General features: G+C 42.0%; 1 protein-coding gene across 1 annotated transcript in view; it reads left to right on the top strand.

Moving 5' to 3' along the window:
* The window catches only part of LOC116044855 (zinc finger protein GLI2-like), a 73,338-nt gene extending 67,989 nt beyond the window's left edge, over nt 1-5,349 (top strand). Inside the window, exons 13-14 of the mRNA XM_031292411.2 lie at nt 1,384-1,732; nt 2,387-5,349. Of these exons, the coding sequence (XP_031148271.2) occupies nt 1,384-1,732; nt 2,387-4,548 (2,511 nt within the window). The 3' untranslated portion in view covers nt 4,549-5,349. The remainder of the gene's footprint in view (nt 1-1,383; nt 1,733-2,386) is intronic.
* Nucleotides 5,350-20,068: the final 14,719 nt, after the last annotated feature.

The raw sequence follows: 20,068 nt of genomic DNA, 5'->3' as shown, positions 1-20,068 counted from the left end.
GCAATTTTACTCCATCCAAAATAAACTGTTTCATTCCAAAATGAGATAATGACAAATCAAAAGCCAGGGAGAAACTGCTTTCTTGGGTTCAACATAAGATATTGACCCTTTAGAAAAAAGCTGACACCTTTAACGCTGAAGTTCTTTGAGGGAAACTGCAGGAGCTACATTACATTTTTACCCATTAAAGATAAAATCATGTTTACTTTGCTTGCAGACACTGTACAATATTTTGGAATCAAACTGTCCTCCTATGAACTCACGTCTTCATTTCATCATCAGCTGCATCAGGGTTTTTTAAATACAGATTAATTTATAAAGAATACACAATCATGTTTTATCATTTGTATTGATTTGTTTCTTAAATATCTTCAACACAAAGTTGTTAAACCTATAATACACTCAGTTGCATGCCATCTATGACACAGTGTACGTCACTTTTCCTTTTACACGGGCAGTTTAAACCTACAGTGGAGTCCTATCAAACACCTGTCAGAGAGCCTAAACCTGATGAAAGCAACTCCAGGATTAATATTCAAACATTGGGAATTGGTTTTGGCACTCTGTGCAAACAGAGCCAACTATCACGCTATGATCAAGACCGCTTTTTAGCTGTGAATGCATTACAGTGTGCGATGAAACCAAGGCTGGTTAGGGCCAATTCAAGGAGATAAATACTGTATAATCGTTATAGTCCTAAGAAAATACGTCATAATTTAGAACCATATATTACAAATTAACTCCCATTTGCACGAGCAAAGTGAGTGAGATAATATTGAGAAAACTACTGCAGAAAATGTGAAATCATGAGCCTGACATCTTTGAGTTCTGAGGTCAAATATCAGTAAAATAAGTGCAAGATAAGTAGTACTTGTTGGCGTGATAGAACTACAAAAAAATAAATAAAAGATTGTGTACTGTAGATGAAAGAAAGGAAATCCCAAAAGGTTTTTACTGTAAATCTAAGTGAAACAAGTCAGTGTGACAAGCAACGCATCATGCTCACCTAAATGTTCAAAAAGAGTTTAGTTTTTGGAGAAGCGTAATCACATTTTGTGATGATTACTCTGGCTTCGGCTCAAGCAGCCTTTCATCCTGCCCATTTCCAATTCACAGACAGACTGAGACAGCCTGTAATCTGTGGTGCGCCCCCACCTCTTCACCCCATCCCCCCCAAAAACAGTCATTATTTACAATTAAGCTGGGGGAGGATAAAAGATTCAATGATTCACTGTTCTTCGTGCCATGTTAACCACAGCTCCACTTCTGTTCTTGTGAGGAAAAACTGTTTTTTTAGGACAAACATTCTGCTTCTCTTATGCTCTTTTATATCTTGTCTACTCTCTCCTATCTTTTGCTCTTTCCATCCATCCCTCCTTCTAGATGTATCAGTCCAGCCCTGGCGGTCAGTCATCATGTAGCAGCGAACCATCACCACTTGGCAGTGCCACCAACAATGACAGTGGAGTAGAAATGGCGGCGCACAGCGGGGAAAGCCTGGGGGACCTCAGCACGTTGGATGACCTGCCCTTTGTGGAGTCCTTGGGCTGTGAAGATTCGACCGGCGGGGTCGCAGTGGTGGGTCTCCACTTCCGAAAGCAGTTTGGCACCAGCCGGCGCATGGAGCATTTGAAGAAGGAGAAGCTGAAGACAGTGAGGGACTCGTGTCAATGGGCCAGCAACCCAACTCCCATGGTCCTCGGCACCAAGCTCCCACCCATACCAGCAGGCGGTGAGTACAAAAGTATGGTCAGATTAAAGCTGAAGAACTCCACAACAAGCTCCCAATATTCACTCTCCTTTTAGCTGTGGTTTGGTCTGCAGCAACTCCTGAGAAAAATATCTAAATCTTAAAGGAGACCTATTATGCTTTTCTGTATTTCCTGTTATATCTATAACGTTACAATGTTGGATGTTCATGTTAAACATGGCCAAAACTTCAAATAATGAGGTAAAGGTATTTAAAAGAAATCCATGTTTTTTCTACTCTCTGCTCCTTATGACGTTATACCGAACAGAGTTTCTATTTTTGGTCATCTGCTCTTCGGGAGGGGGTCTTCAATAGACAGGTGCCCCAACAGAGCGTTTCAGACTGAGGGTGAATACAGGTGCAGCAGCCATGGGCAGTATGAGAAAAATAAAGCGTTTATTAAAGCATGTCAACATGTATGAGCCTGAAAACGGTATATAATAGGTCTCCTTTAAGCTGTTATATGTTCCACTTGGTCCACCAGCTACTGTAGTTGCTAATATGAATTTGACTGTCTGCCGGTTGTAGATTCAGTTTATACGTTTTCAGATTTATCGGGTGACTGAAGGTCAAAGATCAAAACCGCAAAGTTGGTAAGAATTCAAGTGTCTAACATTTTTATCTGTTTATTCACAGGGTCCCTCCTGGAGAGTCCAAGTATGGGTGGTGGTCTGGTGTCCTTCCCTGGTTCTGGCTTTGGTGATCTGAGCTCTGGTAAAATGACTCTGCTGGAAAAGCTTTCAGAGCGCCGAGACAGCAGCTCCAGCACCCTGAGCTCAGTTTACACCCTCAGCCGCCGCTCCTCCGGCATCTCCCCTTGCTACTCTAGCCGGCGTTCAAGCCAGGCGTCGCAGTTTGGTGCCAACCGCCCCAACAACCTTAGCTCGGCCGACTCCTACGACCCCATCTCTGCTGACATGTCCCGGCGCTCCAGTCAGGCCAGCCAGTGTGGGGGAGGCAGCGGAGGAGCAGGAGGGTATGGAGGGGGCCTATCCAGCCCTCTCAGCCTGACCCCAGCGCAGCACTACCACCTCAAGGCGAAATACGCTGCAGCCACTGGAGGAGCACCACCTACGCCTCTTCCATACATGGACCGAATGTGTCTGAGGGAACACACAGCATTGTATGGGGACTCCTCCACCACCACCAAAGGCCTGCCTTCCAGGCAGTACAGCAGCTACACCACACGGAGCCTGATGCCCCATGAGGTCCCATCTAACATCCCCCGCCGAGCAAGTGACCCCGTGAGACGCGTAGCTATAGATTATTCCAGCCAGCCACAAATGCAGCGCTACAACAGCATGGGCACACTGAGTGGAGGGCAGCCCCATCCGCTTCCTGCAGCACATAGCCGACTTTTATCACAGCAAGGGTGCCTACGACCGGATGGTAGTCCCCACCTCTACCCTTACAGCCTGCGGCCACCCAGCATTTCGGAGAACGTCACGATGGGGATAATACCAAGTGACATCCCTGAAGAAGACCTGATGCTGCCTGACCTCAGAGACCCAACCAACAGAGTGTCCCAAAATCAACAAGATTTCCAAGGAGACCCCAATCTCCAGCAGCAGTTGTACTATCAGAGAAGGACGGCCGTCGTTAATGCCAACATGAATCAGGTTTTGTCCACTTCCAGCATGAGTCCAGGGCAGCAACGTCAGATGTGTCCATCTTCACCAAGGGACAGTAAGGCCAACTCACTTGCTCAGTGGAACAAAGTCTCTTTGGGACACATGGATGCCAGCCAGCAGTGCTCCAAACTCCAGGTCCGAGGGAACCTGGCTGTCCTCCAACAAAACCAGAACTTTGGATCTTTTCACAACAATCTCAGCTCCAACCAGCAGATGGTTCAAAACCTTGTTAACACAATGCAGCAAAGATGCAAACAGCTGAATACTGAACCAGGAGCAAACTGCTTCCAGCAGCAAAGATTCCAGCAGTCGTCAAATCTCAATGAAGCACTTAGCTCTCAGTGCAGGTTCAACAAAGGCTTTAGTCCTTGTGATAAGAACGGTAACACCACTTATCCACCGTGTAACAACACAACAGCAGTCAATGGGAGCATGCTAATCCCCACATGCAAACATGAGCCAGTTGATATGGACACTGTTGACATGCACTTTGCTGATGCTGGATTTCAGCCTGTGCAAGTTAAAATTGAGGACTGTGATAAATCAATCATGATGTCAGATCAGCAGAACTGTCACATGACCCCCCAAAATCCCTTGCAAACTGTGAATCAGAGCCATTTCCAGCCAATGCCACCAACAGAGCCTAAATCTCGAAACAAGCATCTTTCAGGGCCAAAAGTGACAAACCAAACAAGGCACCCAAGTATTGCTAACGTGGATGTTGCTTCCACGTTACCCAGTGGTGGAGTTTTAGGACTTCATTGCAGCAACAATGACGATGACAATGCCTTGTACTACACAGGGCAGATTCAAGTATACTGTGTTTCTCCTGCGGTGAATGTACCTCCTTCTGAAAACGCAGTGTCTCCCAGTCCAGGCGACACGCAGGCATCCAGGACTGTAAACTGTAATGCAGCACTGGAGCAGGCGCAGATAGACTTTGATAGCATGCTGGACGATGGGGATCACTCCAGCCTCATGTCGGGAACCCTGAGTCCAGGTCTGCTCCAGAGCTTGTCCCAGAGCTCCTCTCGCCTGACAACGCCAAGGAACTCGGTGACGTTGCCCTCAGTGCCGGTGGGGACGGGGAACATGGCCATCGGGGACATGAGCTCGTTGCTGACTGCTCTGGCAGAAGAAAGCAAGTTCCTCAACTCAATGTCGTAATAAACTATTTCCCCCCGGCTGAACTTTTGAACTCCTGATGCACAATAGACATTCAAAACTTAGAATTGATGTAATTGTGTGCCAAAAAGCCTCTGCAGTGTGTGACGCTTGTTTTCTTGTACAGTCTCAATTGTTATTTAAAAATGGTAATTTTCTATCTTTTTGAAAAGCCATATTTCTGTTTTTTTTTGCTGCCATAGGTAGTAAATATGATGTAGACAACAGAAATCTTTCAGTTGTTGTACAGGTCTGCAGTAAGATCAGTTTACTAAGTGCCTGGCTCAGCCAAATCATATGCATCTTGTGCATATGATTACATTTAAAATGTGTAAAATGCAACCAGGAAATTATCCGATACCTGCATATTTGGAATGTACCATCACCAACAACTTGTTTTACACTGTAAATTACTCAAGCTGAACTTTATTCTACATCAAGTTTCAGCTTGACGAGCTCAAGTTTCTTTTCTCCATTACAGCATTTCAGGTTTACAGTCATTGTCCTCAGTTAGCCATTATTTCATTGCTGCATTGCTGCTGAGATTAACTGTGACCTCTCTCAGTGTCGGGCATCAGAGACTTGATTTGTGACTTAATTATTATGAACCCACGCATAAATCGTTTGTGCTCTCGCAGCGAGAATCAAGCTTTTTTCCTTTTGTACATTGTCGTACCAGTTTGTTGAGCTGGTTAAATGTAAATATCATTTGTAAATTTTTATGAAATACAATATTGACATTGATTTTTTTAAACAAATACTGTTTGTGTTGTTCTTCATGCAGAAGTTTTGGGAGTTTTGTCAGTACAGATTGTCCAGAATAAGATCAGCAAGTGAATGATAAAATATGTTGAGTTTCCTGTTTCAATAATCATTCATATGACCCTTTGGTTAAGGTTTTGTTAGCTGTAGACAACTAAACTACTTGGTTAGGGTTAGGGAAAGATCATGGTTTGGGTTACAAAACAATTACGCTGTCATCATGGTTTAAAGAAGAACTACTTGGTGAAGCTTAGGGAACGATCTTGGTCATGGTAAAATAAAGTCAGCATTGACTATTGGTAGGAAATGATAATCAGTCAATGATTTGTCAAGCAGAAATGCTACACATTTGACAGTTCCAGCTTCTAAATTGTGAGAATTTGCTGCTTTTTCTTCTTACACATGATAATAAACTGAATATCTTTAGGCTTTAGACGGTTGGTCGGACAAAACGAGCGATCTAATGATTTCACTTGAGCTCTAGAAATACTGTAACAGCATTACAATCACCAGATGAATCAATTATGAAAAATCTCGTTAGTTGCAGCCCCATAAATGTCTTATTTAGACATTTAAACAAACGGATGTCATTTTTTTCTTTGTCTTTCAAAGTGACATTAAAAAAGCTTTTTGTAAACAAACTCAGGCTGTGGAAGCGCTGCCTAGAACATGAAGACAAGTAATTCGGTTGTAAACTAAGCCGTGCTCTGTTTCCCCACATGTGCCATCCTCTCTTGCTTCTTGTTGTAAAGATTATTATTCATCAGTCTGTCCCTTGATTGCCTCCTGTAGAAGGAGGAGTGTTGATCGCTTCAATAATTCAACAACAAAACTTTAGCCTTTGAAGCCACGTTGCTGCAGCCTTTGCCGGCAACGCACTTTCCTCAAACCTTTCTTGTTGAATGTCAGACTGAGGCGTCACACTTTCTTAAGACGTTGCACGACCTCTTTGAAATAACTTCCCCTGACCTCGTCTTACCTCGCGGGCAAGAGCAGGCTTGACATAATGTAAATCCTTACTCGGAAGCTGATGAAAAAGGACGCTAACAGGAGGGGAAAAGGCTAGACTCTGCTGCTGCTGCTGCTGCAGTTAGCCTGTGTGTACTTCAATATTAGCTCTGACAGAGCGGCCCAGAGGACGCAGCTGCTGAAACCACATAAAACAAAGCAGCTGAGAGGAGCGAGAGGTTCCTGGGATGCAGCGCTGAGCATTAGCAAGAGGAACAAATGATTTTAGTCTGTCAGGGAATTCAGCTGAGGATACGTTTGATCTGGAGTTTGTGATTGCTTTTGCCACTGGAATTCCTTATTCTCTCAGAGATGTGAAGTGGGAGAGAAAATAGCCCCAGGCTGTGATATTCAACCAGGCCCCGAACAAGAGGTGGAGATAAGACTTGCAAAGATAGTGCATTACCAGCACCTTCACTTATTGATGGAGATAACGCAGTGAGAAAGACAGGTTTCAGCACTCTGCCAATAAACTCATGGATTATAAATTGTACTGTAGTACGTTATATAAAAGACCTGATTTTAATCATAGAAACGTGCTATAAGTAAACCCAAAAGAGGGTGATTTGGAGGGATTTTTTGCAGCAGTGGTATTTACTGTAACTCAAGCTTGTGTCAGGTATTTAGTAAAATAAGAATAAGAAGAGCTCAGAGGCTCTTTTCCTCCATGAAAGCTTATTGGAGTCAAGTCAATTTTATCTATATACAAATCACAAATTTGCCTCAACGGCTTTACAATCTGTACAACATACAATGGCCTCTGTCCCTGTGCAGCTGTTTAATTCCTATAGTTTGATTGTTTAAGCTTTCTTTTTTTAAATCTAATGTCCAGGCCAATAAACTTCAATCGGTCCTGCAGAAATTCTCTGATTTTAGGTTTAGTTTCTGAGTTCCCCATCATGAAATGAGATCTTAGACATCCGTTTGTGTGCTGGTATTAATCAAGTGTATGCCATTTATCAAAACCCACTGGTTTCTGTTGGGAAATGCAACATTTAGTCCACATACCTCCTCCTGCAGAAGTCTGTGAAACCATCTCCTGGTGGCCTGTAAGTAAACGGAGACAAAGCGATCCATTGGAAATGGCATCACACCAAAAAAACATGCCACAATTGATTTTTATAATTTCTTTACAGTATCTTTTGTAGAAAATATGTTGCAAATGTATCACAGAAAGACATTATTTTGGTTGAAGTCATATTAAGTGCTGAAGCAGATGGAAAGTGAAGAGTGGGGGAGTCCTGGTGGCCGACGGTTGAGGAGAAGACCATGTTCAAGACCTTTCAAGTAGGGCTGCAACTAACGATTATTTTCATTGTTGAATAATCTGTTGATTATTCTCTCGATTAATGGATTATTGTTTGGTCTATAAATGTCAGAAAATGTGGATCAGTGTTCCCCAAAAAGCCCAAGATGACGTCCTCAAATGTCTTGTTTTGTCCACAACTCAAAGATATTCAGTTCACTGTCACAGAGGAGAGAATAAACTAGAACAATATTCACATTGACAAGCTGACATCACAGTTTTACTTAAAAAAAAAAATTACTCAAACAGATTAATAAATTACCAAAATAGTTGGCGATTAATTTAATAGTTGACAACTAATTGATTAATCTTTGCAGCTCTACAATCAAAGACCTTTGTTGCACGACTTTCCCATAATCTATCAATTAAATGATCTAATAAAGGCCTCAAAGTGCTAAATAAATAACCAAAACAAAGCTCTGACATCCAAGATTTGAGACTGGGATATTAAACAATGCTGCATTCAGTTTTTGTTTACCTCATCTATAGCAGATCTATAAAAATGACGAGACATTAATCAAGAGTAATGCCAAAGAAAACTGAATTCACAGATCACCACTTCGATCAACAGTTGCTTCAGCGAGGATTGTCCGACTTTCTCTAAATTTTAATATGAATACAAGATTAAATTATATAATCAAGTCGTGAAACTCAGCTAAGAGTCATCTCCATTTAGGTTGGCGGCGGTTTTTACGACCTGAACTCACTGCGGGGCAGTAAACAGGCCGGTTTGCTGAGAGTTTAAAAGGCTTCGGAGGAATGTGTTTTACAGAGAGCGCTGCATTCTCCTGCATCTCTCGGGGCTCCTGAGTTAGAGAGACTCTTTATGAGCGACAAGCTTTTCAAAACACTCGGAACAAACTCAACGCAAACACACCCTTAAAGTACAGAATCACATTAATTCAATCTTGAGAGGAGTTGTTTTAAAAAATACCAGTCAAATTAAATCAAGGACGACTTGTTGAGGTGGACATTTTTTAAGCTTGGGGCCAAAGAGTGACCAGGGCCCCACTTACATTTTCCAGTCCAGCTTAAGATGCCTGTGGCTGATTGGTCGACCAGCAGCAGAAAGGCAGGAAGCAGTTGAAGCTGAAAAATCCATCAATGAGAGAAAAAACATTAGGTTCTCCACCTATACCGACCCTCAAGGCCTGTTACATACTCTGTTTTGGCACACACACAACCTCACAAACTCTTGATGTCCATTCCAATTCCCAGCCTGCTAGGGCAAAAAATTGTGGCTGCTAAATGTTGGAGAATTTTTGTGGACCGAAACCAGCCAGTGTCTATTCATTTTCCACAGTCTAAAAGAACCGAGACCTGTTCACATCCGGGTTTGCAGTTTCGTGTTTGGTGCTGGAGAGACAATGTTCACGTCATGAACTTCACTATTTAAATGAGCCAAGACTAAAAACGTTATGTTTGATTTCATCGAAGCGTCAAGACGAGAAAAATACTGAGTTTTATGAACACCTTACACCAAACGATGAAGATCAACTCGTGCAAAACTCTCATGATTTTATTCCAACATTGGAAAACTGTCCTGAAATCTTTTTTAGGCCAGCAAAGGTGTAACTTACAGTAAGTTAGGATATTTCCCCAGGTAAAGAATGAACTTGGTCAGGTCTTTAAAAAGGTATCTTAGCACAGGCAGTGTTGTCCCTTGGTTTGTGGAAGACTTAGGTCACGTATTTGGCGGTGGGGTACAGTTTGGCCCTCCTTCGTACAAAAAAATGCAATTTCACATCATTTTTTGGACCATAATTATAAATAATAAGTCTCTCCCTGTTTACTACCGTACGTATTTTTATAATAAGAGTCCCATGAGGTCCACCGGAAGGGAGGAGACTTCACCTTTCTATAATGAAAGGGAAAACCCTGACATGAAATTAATTCTTTATCTTCTGTAGTTGACACCACCTACCACCACACGAGTCACCAAGCCTTGCGTTCTGTGCGGTCAAACGCCAAAGTCGCCAAAGTTGCTGACACGATCACCTTGACGATATGGAAAGTGACGACTGGGCTCAATTACAGTTGTGACAATGGAAGGCACTCTGACGTGAAGGAGACTCTGGGCTCTCAGCTCTGATGACACCACATGTCACCACAGCTCTGTATTATTTGTGTTATTATCACTCAGTCTAACAATCCTCCATCCAGCTCCCGGTGTCAGCGCAGATGATGGATAGCGCTCTGCACTCATTCATTTCTATTAGACTAATATGTAAATCCCCTCCAGAATTCAGCCTCTGCCTCCTGAAGCTGGATATTCATTTATGAATCAATTTCAGAAGCTTCTGGTCAAACTGGCAGTTAGGGAGTCTGTCTGTCTCCATTTGTATCTGCCAGCAGATGATCAGACCTAGATATGAGTCAGCTAAGCAAGAAAGCATCTATACGGACACAAATAATCAACTAAACTTCCTATAACAATGTCCGACAGGCTGCGATGTTCATTACACACAAACAACTAAAATATTAAATGGAATAAATAGCAACCAGGGTTATTATTGTAAACTAAAACGAAAATAAGCAGTGAAAAATATTTACTGTAACTAAATAAAAACTAAAGTAAAACTACGTTGCCAGGTCAAAAAACGAATAAAAATGAAATAAAAATGAACGTAAATAATTTCAGTATTTTTTTTTTTTTTAAAGATTGTTTTTTGGGTATTTTAGGCCTTTATTTGTATCGGACAGCTGAAGACATGAAAGAAGAGAGAGAGGGGGAATGACATGCAGCAAAGGGCTGCAGGGCGGAGTCGAACCTGTGACCGCTGCGTCGAGGAGTAAACCTCTATATATGGACACCTGCTCTACCAGCTGAGCTACCCAGGCACCCTCAGATTTAGTTTTTTTTTTACAGATATTGAACAGACTTGACTACATTGAAGCTTCATAGAGCATCGTGCACAGAACCCATCACTTAGAGATTTATAAAACCAGCTTTATAAAGAAATAGTTTCCCCAGTTTGGTGTGGAAGACTTGACCGGTCTGCACCTCAACAACCATCCAACAAGAGTCAGACCTGATTACAACAACATCATCAGTGTTGTGACCTCACTGATGCTCCTGCAGCAGGTTCAGCATCTGGAGGAAAGACTTAAAGCAGCAGAGAGAAGGCTGTTAGAGCAGCACGGTAATGATCATGGTGATCACAGTCACGTTTAAGTATCCATACACTTCTGAGCCATGAAAGTAGGAGAAATCAACTATAACTCTTTAAGAATCGAGTAATAAAGGATTTGTATGATACAAAGCACCTCATAGCTCCACAAAAGCCATGTTTGGGGTGGCCCCTGTGGGACAAATGTATTATTAAGGCACGGCTCCTCTCATTTCAATAGGGCCACCTCCCTTCCGAGAGCGAGTGAGCACCAGGGCCTCTGTGTCAACGGCTGCTTAATATTAACCAAGGCCCTCCGAATAATCTCCATCCTCAGAACCGGGAGGTCAACGCTGCAATAAAGTCTTAAAGGACAAAAACAGCGGTATGGTCCTTTAACAAGACATTCAGAACTGAGCTTTAAATCTTTAATAGATAGAGAGAGTGAGGAACTGGTTTCCATGCAGGTTTTTTCTGAAAGAAACGAGTAAATGATTGTCTGGGAATGTTTGTAAGAGACGAGAAGTTGTTTTAAGGAGATTGAGGTCCAGCAGACAGAAACATTAGAGGGAAAAATGTAGTCGTAATACTGTTCATTTATGTGTAATATGTCTTTGGTTTTGTTTGTACTCGTAGTTTCATCTTGTCTAAAATGACGGAGTTTTGGAGGACATGAGATGATTCAGAAGATGGGAAACAAGCATCAAGAAATCATATTTCTTCTACACAAATTATGTTGATTTCTTCTAACATTTCTCTAATCTTAATGAGGTGGAAAGTAATGAATAACGCTGGCAATGTTTTAAAGAATTTGAGGTCCAACAGACAAACATCAAAGCTCTTAAGGCTCATTTATGCTCAACGTTAGGTAAGTATACGGACGCAGCTTTCTGTCCGTACTCTGCGTTCATTTTGTCCATATTTGTGCACACTTTCTTACAGCTTACAGATTCAGAAGAGACAGAGCTGTACCACCTGAAATCCTGGGGGCAGTGAGGCCAATAGTTTAAGGGAGACACGACCACAGGACACGAAGCAGAAAAAAGAAATGGCGGAGCTAGGCAGTTAGAAATTTAAACATCTATACTTAATTTACTTGGCACTGACACAAACTGTTGCTACGGAACAACTGGAATGAGATAAGACGGAAATAATTTTGTTTCCTTTCCATTTTTCAAGCAAAAATGGCAAAAAAAAATTTACATTTTAAATTTAAAGCCTCTTAAATGATATCAGTTTAATATAATTAAACTTATATTAGTTTAATATAATTGTAAAAAATGTATATAATTTATCTTGAGGGGGTTGTGAATGTTGGTCAAACTAAATAAGACATTTAAAGACATAGAGAAACTTAAATGGAACATTTTATAAACTAAACGATTAATAGAGAAAATAATCTAATTGATGATGAAAAACAAACGTGCTTAAGAGGATACATTCTGCTCTAGTATTAATACTTTCATATTGTACTGCATGTACCTAGTAGAGATCAGGACAAACAATATTAGACTTTAAAGAAATGGCTGACATCAACCCTTCCAGTCGTGCTACAGTTTAAGGCTTTTTGTTCAACAGTCCAATCATCAGCAAGGCCTTCAGTGTCATGAACTAATACAGCATGCATATTCATGATATGTTCCTATGCAAAATAACATCTGTTTTCCAACAACATGCCATCTGTTTGAGGGACTTTGTGATATTACCGGCTCATCACGGTAAAAAACAACGCTGAGAGCTTTTAAAAAACAATTGTGGTCAGTACGTGTGATATCTCATGCAAGCAGAGCCTTGACTGTCATCTACTTGTAATCACCTCAGTGAAGAGGTATCCAGTCACATTCACACGGACCTGAAGCTCCTGTACAGGGGGAGGTTCAGTCTCTTGCTCAAGGACATTTTGGAAGAGGAAGGTTTTGAATCGGTGGCCATTTAAGAACAGGATAAACGCGCTTTTAACCTTTAACCTCTTTTATACACATTCTATAATTTATAGCGTCTTTCCAGAGACTCCCCAAACTAAAAGCTGCTTAGCTCCCATAAGGTTAGTCCTTGAGGTCTGTAATTTGACACAGGTGTTGGTGAAAATATGGAAAAGGTGTGTGGTGATTTGCATATGCCTGGCATGAAGCATGTCCTAGTTATTGTTATTCAAATATGACATATCAGGGCCATGGAATCTCTGAATGTAAAATCTTTTTCAGGATTTTAAAGTTATTAAAACAAACATCTCTACCCCAAGCAGTGTTTTAGTGACATTAAGTGTTTTAGCCACATGCTAATCAAGCACAGGTCAGAAGCTAGAAGATATTAGCTTTCCAATGAACCCTTTTACATGCATTTTGGCCTTACAGTTCTTCTGTTATAAGCTTTTGCACACATGCCAAATTGGGGAGAATTCCATAAAAAGGTTTTCCCCACTGAAAGGTACCACAATGTACAAGTTTCGCACACTGCTAGTACTATAAAAAGTTACATGTGTTAGATTAAAAAAGTTACATAATGAACATGTAATATATGTCATAATAGATTAGGCTCTCGTCAAACACCCTGCAAACACAGGCCGAGTAAACAACAGAAATGCTAAAAAATTGTGTCTCTGCTTTCAAATTAAACTCTTAAATTTATGCCTAAAGATGTTTTTATTATACCATTTACTATAACTTATTTTCAGGTGCTTTAACAAAAGTATATTGTTTTTTCTTCTTCTTGATATTAGTCATTTTCCACTGGACAGATGTTTGGTAAAAGTGACAAAAGAAGATCAAAGAGTTGCGTCACCTTTGTAGATACTCAACAGGAAGTTGAGCTCTGGACTATCAAACTGAAGTATAAATGCTTGAAGGGGAGGAAGAGGAGTGAGGGTTTCAGCTGAGGGAGGTCAGCGCTGCCACCTCGCTGCTCGCTGGGTCCTCCAGGTCTGCGCTCTCTAGAGGTTTGAGGATGGAGGTCCTCATTAAAACCCCCCCATCGCTCTGCCCTCTCCTCCTCCTCCTCACCCGGTCCACCTTCTCGGAGGATTCGCGCCACTAAACGTATGCTGGGACAGTCCCGGTGTCATGCAGCAGGTGTCTGCTGACGGCTGGAGGATTCTGATTAGAAAGATCCATTTCTAGTCACAGTTTGTTATCTGAAGCTGTCCTCGTCTTAATAACTGACCGAACATGAATCATATCAACAACTTCTTCTGGTGAAACTGCAGTCTCTTTTTTGGTTTCTGAATTAAACAAACGAGGAGTTAGTTTCAGTAAAGAAACATTTATTTGGGTAGTTTAAGTTTTGTAATATTAATCTGAATCTGCAAAGTAACTGCAGCTTTCAGATGAAGGTAGTGGAGTAGAAGTACAGTATGGGGTAGCAGAAAGCACCTTAAATGTAAATGTACTTAGTTACTTTCAATACTTTCAGAAAGTCACAGTAAACATTGCAGCATTGGAGAGTTAGTTTGAGAGTACTGACTCAAACAGTGCTTTAATAATGCTATTAAGATGTCAACTTGTCTGTTTCACATATTTTGGTGATTTCAAACACCCCACTGCTTCCAACTGAGGCATCAAATATTGACATTGCACACAAGAGGCAGTAAGAGCTCCAGTGGGAAGGTGAGATGTGGGTTTTCCTCCAGCAACAACCTCCACAGCTCCCGTGTTAACCGTCACTCAGGTACACCTGAACCTAAGGAGCAGCCATCTTTGATCTGGCACAAAAGGTCGACAGTGTTACGGCGCCGTGTGAACATTTCTTTTTTTTCCAGAAAAAGATCTTGACAAGTCGTGTTTTTGAGGATGGTATCCCGTTGTGGTCAGGCAAAGAAAACACGTTCTCCTGGAGGGGAGTTCATTTCTGCTCGCCGTTTCAAAGCTCAAAAGAAAAAGCAAAGAGAACAAAGCAGCTCTGTGTGCAAAGGCCGGCTGCTCCGCGAGTGTTTGTGTCTCAATTTTTTAACTCCCCTCCTCCTTCTGTATCATTGGCAAAGACAAGGCATTAGCAGGGAGCGAGCACTATTATTTCATAGCCTGTGAAATCAGAGATATGAACATTTTAATTCATAAATACATGATTCTCTCCTCTAAGACACGTCAGAGGAGTAATCAGAGTGAAGAAAGTTGATACACGTTCTTCAGAAAGTCGTCTTTTTGTGCTGGAGGGCTTTGAGTACACAAAGAGAACACAGACAGACATATTTAAAACTCAGTTTATAAATCAACCTTTTCTCTCTGGACGAGGAGGGGTAGAGGGGGGGTCTTTACAAGCTGGTTCAACAGGCGGGAAATGCAGCATCATTTTCCACTGCAATTAGGCCCTGATGCTGAGGCAGCGCCCGGTGCCAGCTCTGTGTATGGCTCTGGCACCTTCCAGCCTTTTTTCTGGAAAGACTTAACAGGCCCTGGCTGCATGTCTTGGCTCTGAGTTTTGAGCTTGAGTCAGCCTCCCCTGACGTAATCCTTTAAGAAATGTCTCTCCTCTGCTGGCTGCGAACCACGCCGCCTCTCCAGAGCATAAAGGGAGTCTTGCTGTGATTATCAGCACAGTTAATAACCCCAACGTGAAGCCAAAGTTTACAGAAAACATCTAACGCCCCAGCTCTCCTCTTCTGCTCTGCATTACAGTCCATTTATGCAAAGCGTAGCTTGGCCTGTCAGCGGCTAATCATTACAAGGATGATCGATGGTGTTTATTTCCCGATGATGGAACGCAACCCCCTGCCTGATGATAATTGTAATAAAAAGGACAGATCAAGCCGGCAAACTTATTAAATTATCAGACCATAATTTGCATTAATGCCTGTGTTTGGGCTGCAGAGATGTCGGGGTGGGGGTTTGACAGAGGCCCGGCGTCCGCTTGTTAGAGGGAGCGTCCACCTTGAAAAGCTGCCTGTGCCCTTGGCCCCCCGCAGACATGATGACAGAGGAGACAGACAGTTCAGGACAAGAGCCACTAAAAAAATACTCTGATGTCTACATTTTGTTGCATCCTTGTTTCCTACAGCAGTGGAGGAAGTCTTTAGATCCTTTACTCCAATAAAAGTACTAATACCATACTGTCAAATACGTCGAAAAAAAACGCCAAAAACATTTAACAAGCGACATTGAAAAAGCTGAATTGCAATGCATTGAAAATGTTCAGTTAAATATATCATTATATATTCGATCATTAGATTATTATTACTCACGTATTAAAGTAAAAGCAGGATTTTACTGTTGTTGGTTGAGCTGGAGCTCATTTTGAACTGATTATTTTCATGATGTAATTTAGTTTTCTGTCAGTCGACTAATTGAGGAATGGTTTAAGCTGTACTTGTCGTAGTTTAAACAATATTTGGCTTCACAGCGTGAGTTTGTAATGACTAAACCACAGACTGTATATCACTCTGGGTTCAAACAGCAGCGGAAAACATGAATGAAGAGGCTGCTCGTCTATAAAAGAAAAGCCCTCTCAGACCTGCAGTCGAGCCCACATGGACCCTTGAACCATCAGAGCCGAGTGATGTTCATTAGCCGAGGACTTTTGCCTCCATCTTTCTTTTTATGTTTGAACGGGTCTCGCAGGGACTGGGAGCTTCTGGTTGAGAAGCCAGCTGGACGTAAAAAAAAAAAAGATCCAGCACAGTGGGGAAAAGAAAATAAAGAGCACAGAGTAAAAAGAGGGCAGCAGCGGCTAATGGGGCTGTGCTGCTTTTAAGTGCAGCGCACCAGAGGAATACACGAATTCCCCGTTAACCCCGATTCACAACAGAGCAGCCGAGTGTCTGTTTCTCTGAGAACTTCAAACCCAAACAACATAGAGAGGCTTCAGACGGGGACACACATGTACTAACTGGTGACTGAGTCCGGCTGGATCAATGCCATGCTACAGGTAAAGAAATCATCAGCTCTGAACGCTATCTATGCAGACAAACTTTTTTTTTTTAAATTAAATCTAGTGGAGATTCCAAAGTTTACAAAAATAAAGTGCAAAATGATCCAAAAGTCATCTGAATATTAATGAAAAGGTGCAAATGTTTACTCTCATTATCATGGTGTAAGTGGGATTTAATCTGAACGTGTGTACACCGACCAATCAGGACAGACAGAGGTCTCTGATGACCCCGAGGTCATGTAGGTTCGCAGACAAGAAAACCCCATAAATCCGATATTTCTTGAGGGAAGCAATCTTTTATTCCCCCTTAAATAAATAAGACAATGATCAGCCTAATGCTTCCTGTGCTGAGACACACATCTGGGTAGCTGTGTAGCATGTTGACATTACTGAATTTTAAACTGGATCAACATCATGCTGTTGACGTGACATTTTAAAGCAAATGTCCACAACTGAGCGGATAAAACAGTCTTCAATCAAGGTCCAGTTACTTACTTGTTCTGGAGCTTTCGACTGAACCAAACAGTCTTAATTGACGGATCATGTTTTGTCAACTGTCCTGCATCTTGTATCATCATTCTGAGCACTTTGGCTTGAAATGTTGAGCTTGACGGTTCAAGTGTGTGTTGAAAGTCTTTGTGATACAGTCAAAAGCCCCACAGCAAACAAGCCAGCCGCCCTTGACTGGAGACGAGCCAGCAAGCTCAACTTTTAAGCACACATATGCTAAAAGTCCTAAAAAAAACATGTTTTACTGACTGAGCAACTGAGCAAACTTCAGCTTCTGATGAAGATTGAGTGTGGTCAAAAGCTCCAGAATAAGCAAGTAAGTGGAACTTAAGGTCAACAACTGTTTATATTATCTACATATAAAAACGTTTTTCCTCCTCTTGACAAGTTTTAAACTAAAAATACTTTGTTTAACATAGTTTTCCTACATAAAAGAGGGGCTGGAAGCACATCTACTCTTTCTCCCTCATTGAGAAAATGAAAAACATTGGAGAGGTTCAGCCATACATGTTTGAGTCTCTCGCCGTGTTCGGTTCAGAGAGGAGGCGAAAGCTTTGCAGCGAATCCCTTTGATTCCATATATATATATATATATATATATATATATATATATATATATATACACACTGTAAAAACACATCTCTTCCATCGATTTAAAAATAGTGAACTTAGCTTGCAAAATACCAATTTGTAGCTACACCTGGCTTTGCCTCTGATACCTCTCGTTTTTACGTAGCATTATGCTAATGATATGGAAAGCCCCACCCTAGAGGTTGGAAACCCTGGCTGCCTGAATCTGTGTTTTAGAGATCGTTGATAAGACCAGTTCAACAACAACAAACAACCAATGACTGGCTTTAAAAAGGCCTGTAAAGTGACACTTTAACAGGTAGAAGGAGGTAGTTTTGTCTCACTGTTGCCGTCAGGGCTTCAGCAGCTCTGAAGCTCCCTCTACTGCCACCAAGAAGAACAACTCTACTGATAACCGACAGGAATACACACTTGGGTTTAAATGTTGGAGAGAAACTATGTCCTCTGAGAAAGAGTAATTAATATAGAGAGTCATTTTACATACTACAAGTATATACAATAGTATACAGGATTATTTTTCTGGTTATACTTCTGTGCTTAGTGTGGCACCATTTTTGCCATTTAATTATGTATTTATGAGATGCAATCGGTACACTGCTTATAGGCTGTTAAAATCATCTTATTCCACATTGTTTGACGGTATCATGTGTGTTGTTTATTGTCTTGTTCGAGCTCTTCATTGAAGATAATGGATGTTTACAGTAAAGTGAAATATTCAAACCCAAGATGGAAATAGATCTCTCTCTATCCTGGAAACTAAAAGGTTGAAATAAGTTGTTTTCACATTAGGACAGGCTCTCTAATCTTAAAATGTAAAGACGGAGACACATCTCTGGAGCTTTTTGCATTTATTCTGCATCTTAAACTGTACTGGCTGCTTTTTAAAAACACATTAATTCCTCTTCGAGTTATAGTAGCAGAAGAAACTAAGTCACATATAAAAAGGTAGCGATAACACATTGAAGAGACTCAGTGTGTTGCAGCAGAGCTGGACTGCAGTGCGGGAGAGTCCTGTTCTGTTAAATAATCATGATGAATAATGAAGGTGTGTGAGTGGGCCTGGCAGATCTCCCCTCCTGGGCGGACACTTAGTGTCAACCTGACAGGTCTCAGCGCAGCCCGGGGACGAGGGGGGGATGAAGTTGTCTCCATATTAAGCAGGCAGATTAGACCTGTTAAATGGAGGGCAGCATGGAGAGGTTCTGCACGGACCTCCGGGGTCTGAATCTCATCAGGTGAGGCCGGGCAGAGCTGCAGGGATTGGGGGAGGGGAGCGCGTCGGCCAGGCCTCCACCACACCTCACGTCTTCCGCATCCGCAAACTGGAAGTGACCCTGCGCTTCTGCCAGCCTCCGCCACAGCTAAGCCCAGCCCTTCCTATCATGCACAGGGGCCGCAACGAGCTCCCATGAGCCTCGGCTCGCTCCCTGCCATCTGCCGTGATTTATAGAAAACGGCCGATGATTTATGGGCCAGTCATCTCACAATGAAGTTGTTCTCTTTCATTTGCGCGACCTCCCGACCTAACCGCCACTCCCAGCCAGGTTGGGGAAACGCGCGCTAATCACACACTATGAGGGCCTTTAAACAGGAGGAGCTGCACGGGTGGAGGTAGAGGTGGAGAGAGGGGGTGTGTGTGCAAATAGAAGGCCTTTTAATGAAATTAATTTTCAACAGCGTGTGCATACAGATTAAACAGGCAGGCCTCTGCAACAACACAGGGCCACCGCTGAGAGACGGTAGCAAAGCCATTTCAAGGTCTGACGACGGGGAAAACTCATCCACACGCCCCGCTTTGATCAACAAATGAAAGACCCCATTAGATGCTAGTGATCCAAGGGATGTGTTTAAAGATTTATACAATGTTGGAGGGGAGCTCGTAAAGCAAACAGCGTGGGCCTGCAGATCGTTCATCTGTGATCACCAAAATGGCCGATCAGATGAGTCGAGCTCTGCAGGGATGTCATCTTCACACGTTCAACATTCAACTCCTCACCTGTGTCTCCAAATGTTCACCTGTTTCCCAATATATCCACCGGTGTCTCATGCAAACATCTGCTGCACCTGAGTTTTTTTCTTAATGACTTGAATCTGCCAAAATCTGGCTGGTGGCTTTAATTTTTCTACTCCGTCTTACGGTCATGTTAAAGGTGATAGAGTATCCTATACTTTAAATACGTCTTACTTCACTTTAGCTACTGTTCAGATAAGCTTGTAAAATATACCAATTCATATTAATGAGGGTAGACTAAATAACAGAAACACCTCTCTGTACAACAGCAGCACATCCTACAAAATGATCCCACAGTTGAATCAATACAGAGTGAACATTATAAGCTTCATGAAGCAGGATTACTAGTTTTTGTTGGACTAGTTT

The sequence above is a fragment of the Sander lucioperca genome, chromosome 24, assembly GCF_008315115.2.
Source record: "Sander lucioperca isolate FBNREF2018 chromosome 24, SLUC_FBN_1.2, whole genome shotgun sequence".
Lineage (NCBI taxonomy): Eukaryota > Metazoa > Chordata > Actinopteri > Perciformes > Percidae > Sander > Sander lucioperca.
Note: the sequence above shows the minus strand (reverse complement) of the source record. Positions and strands in the feature narration are given on the sequence as shown.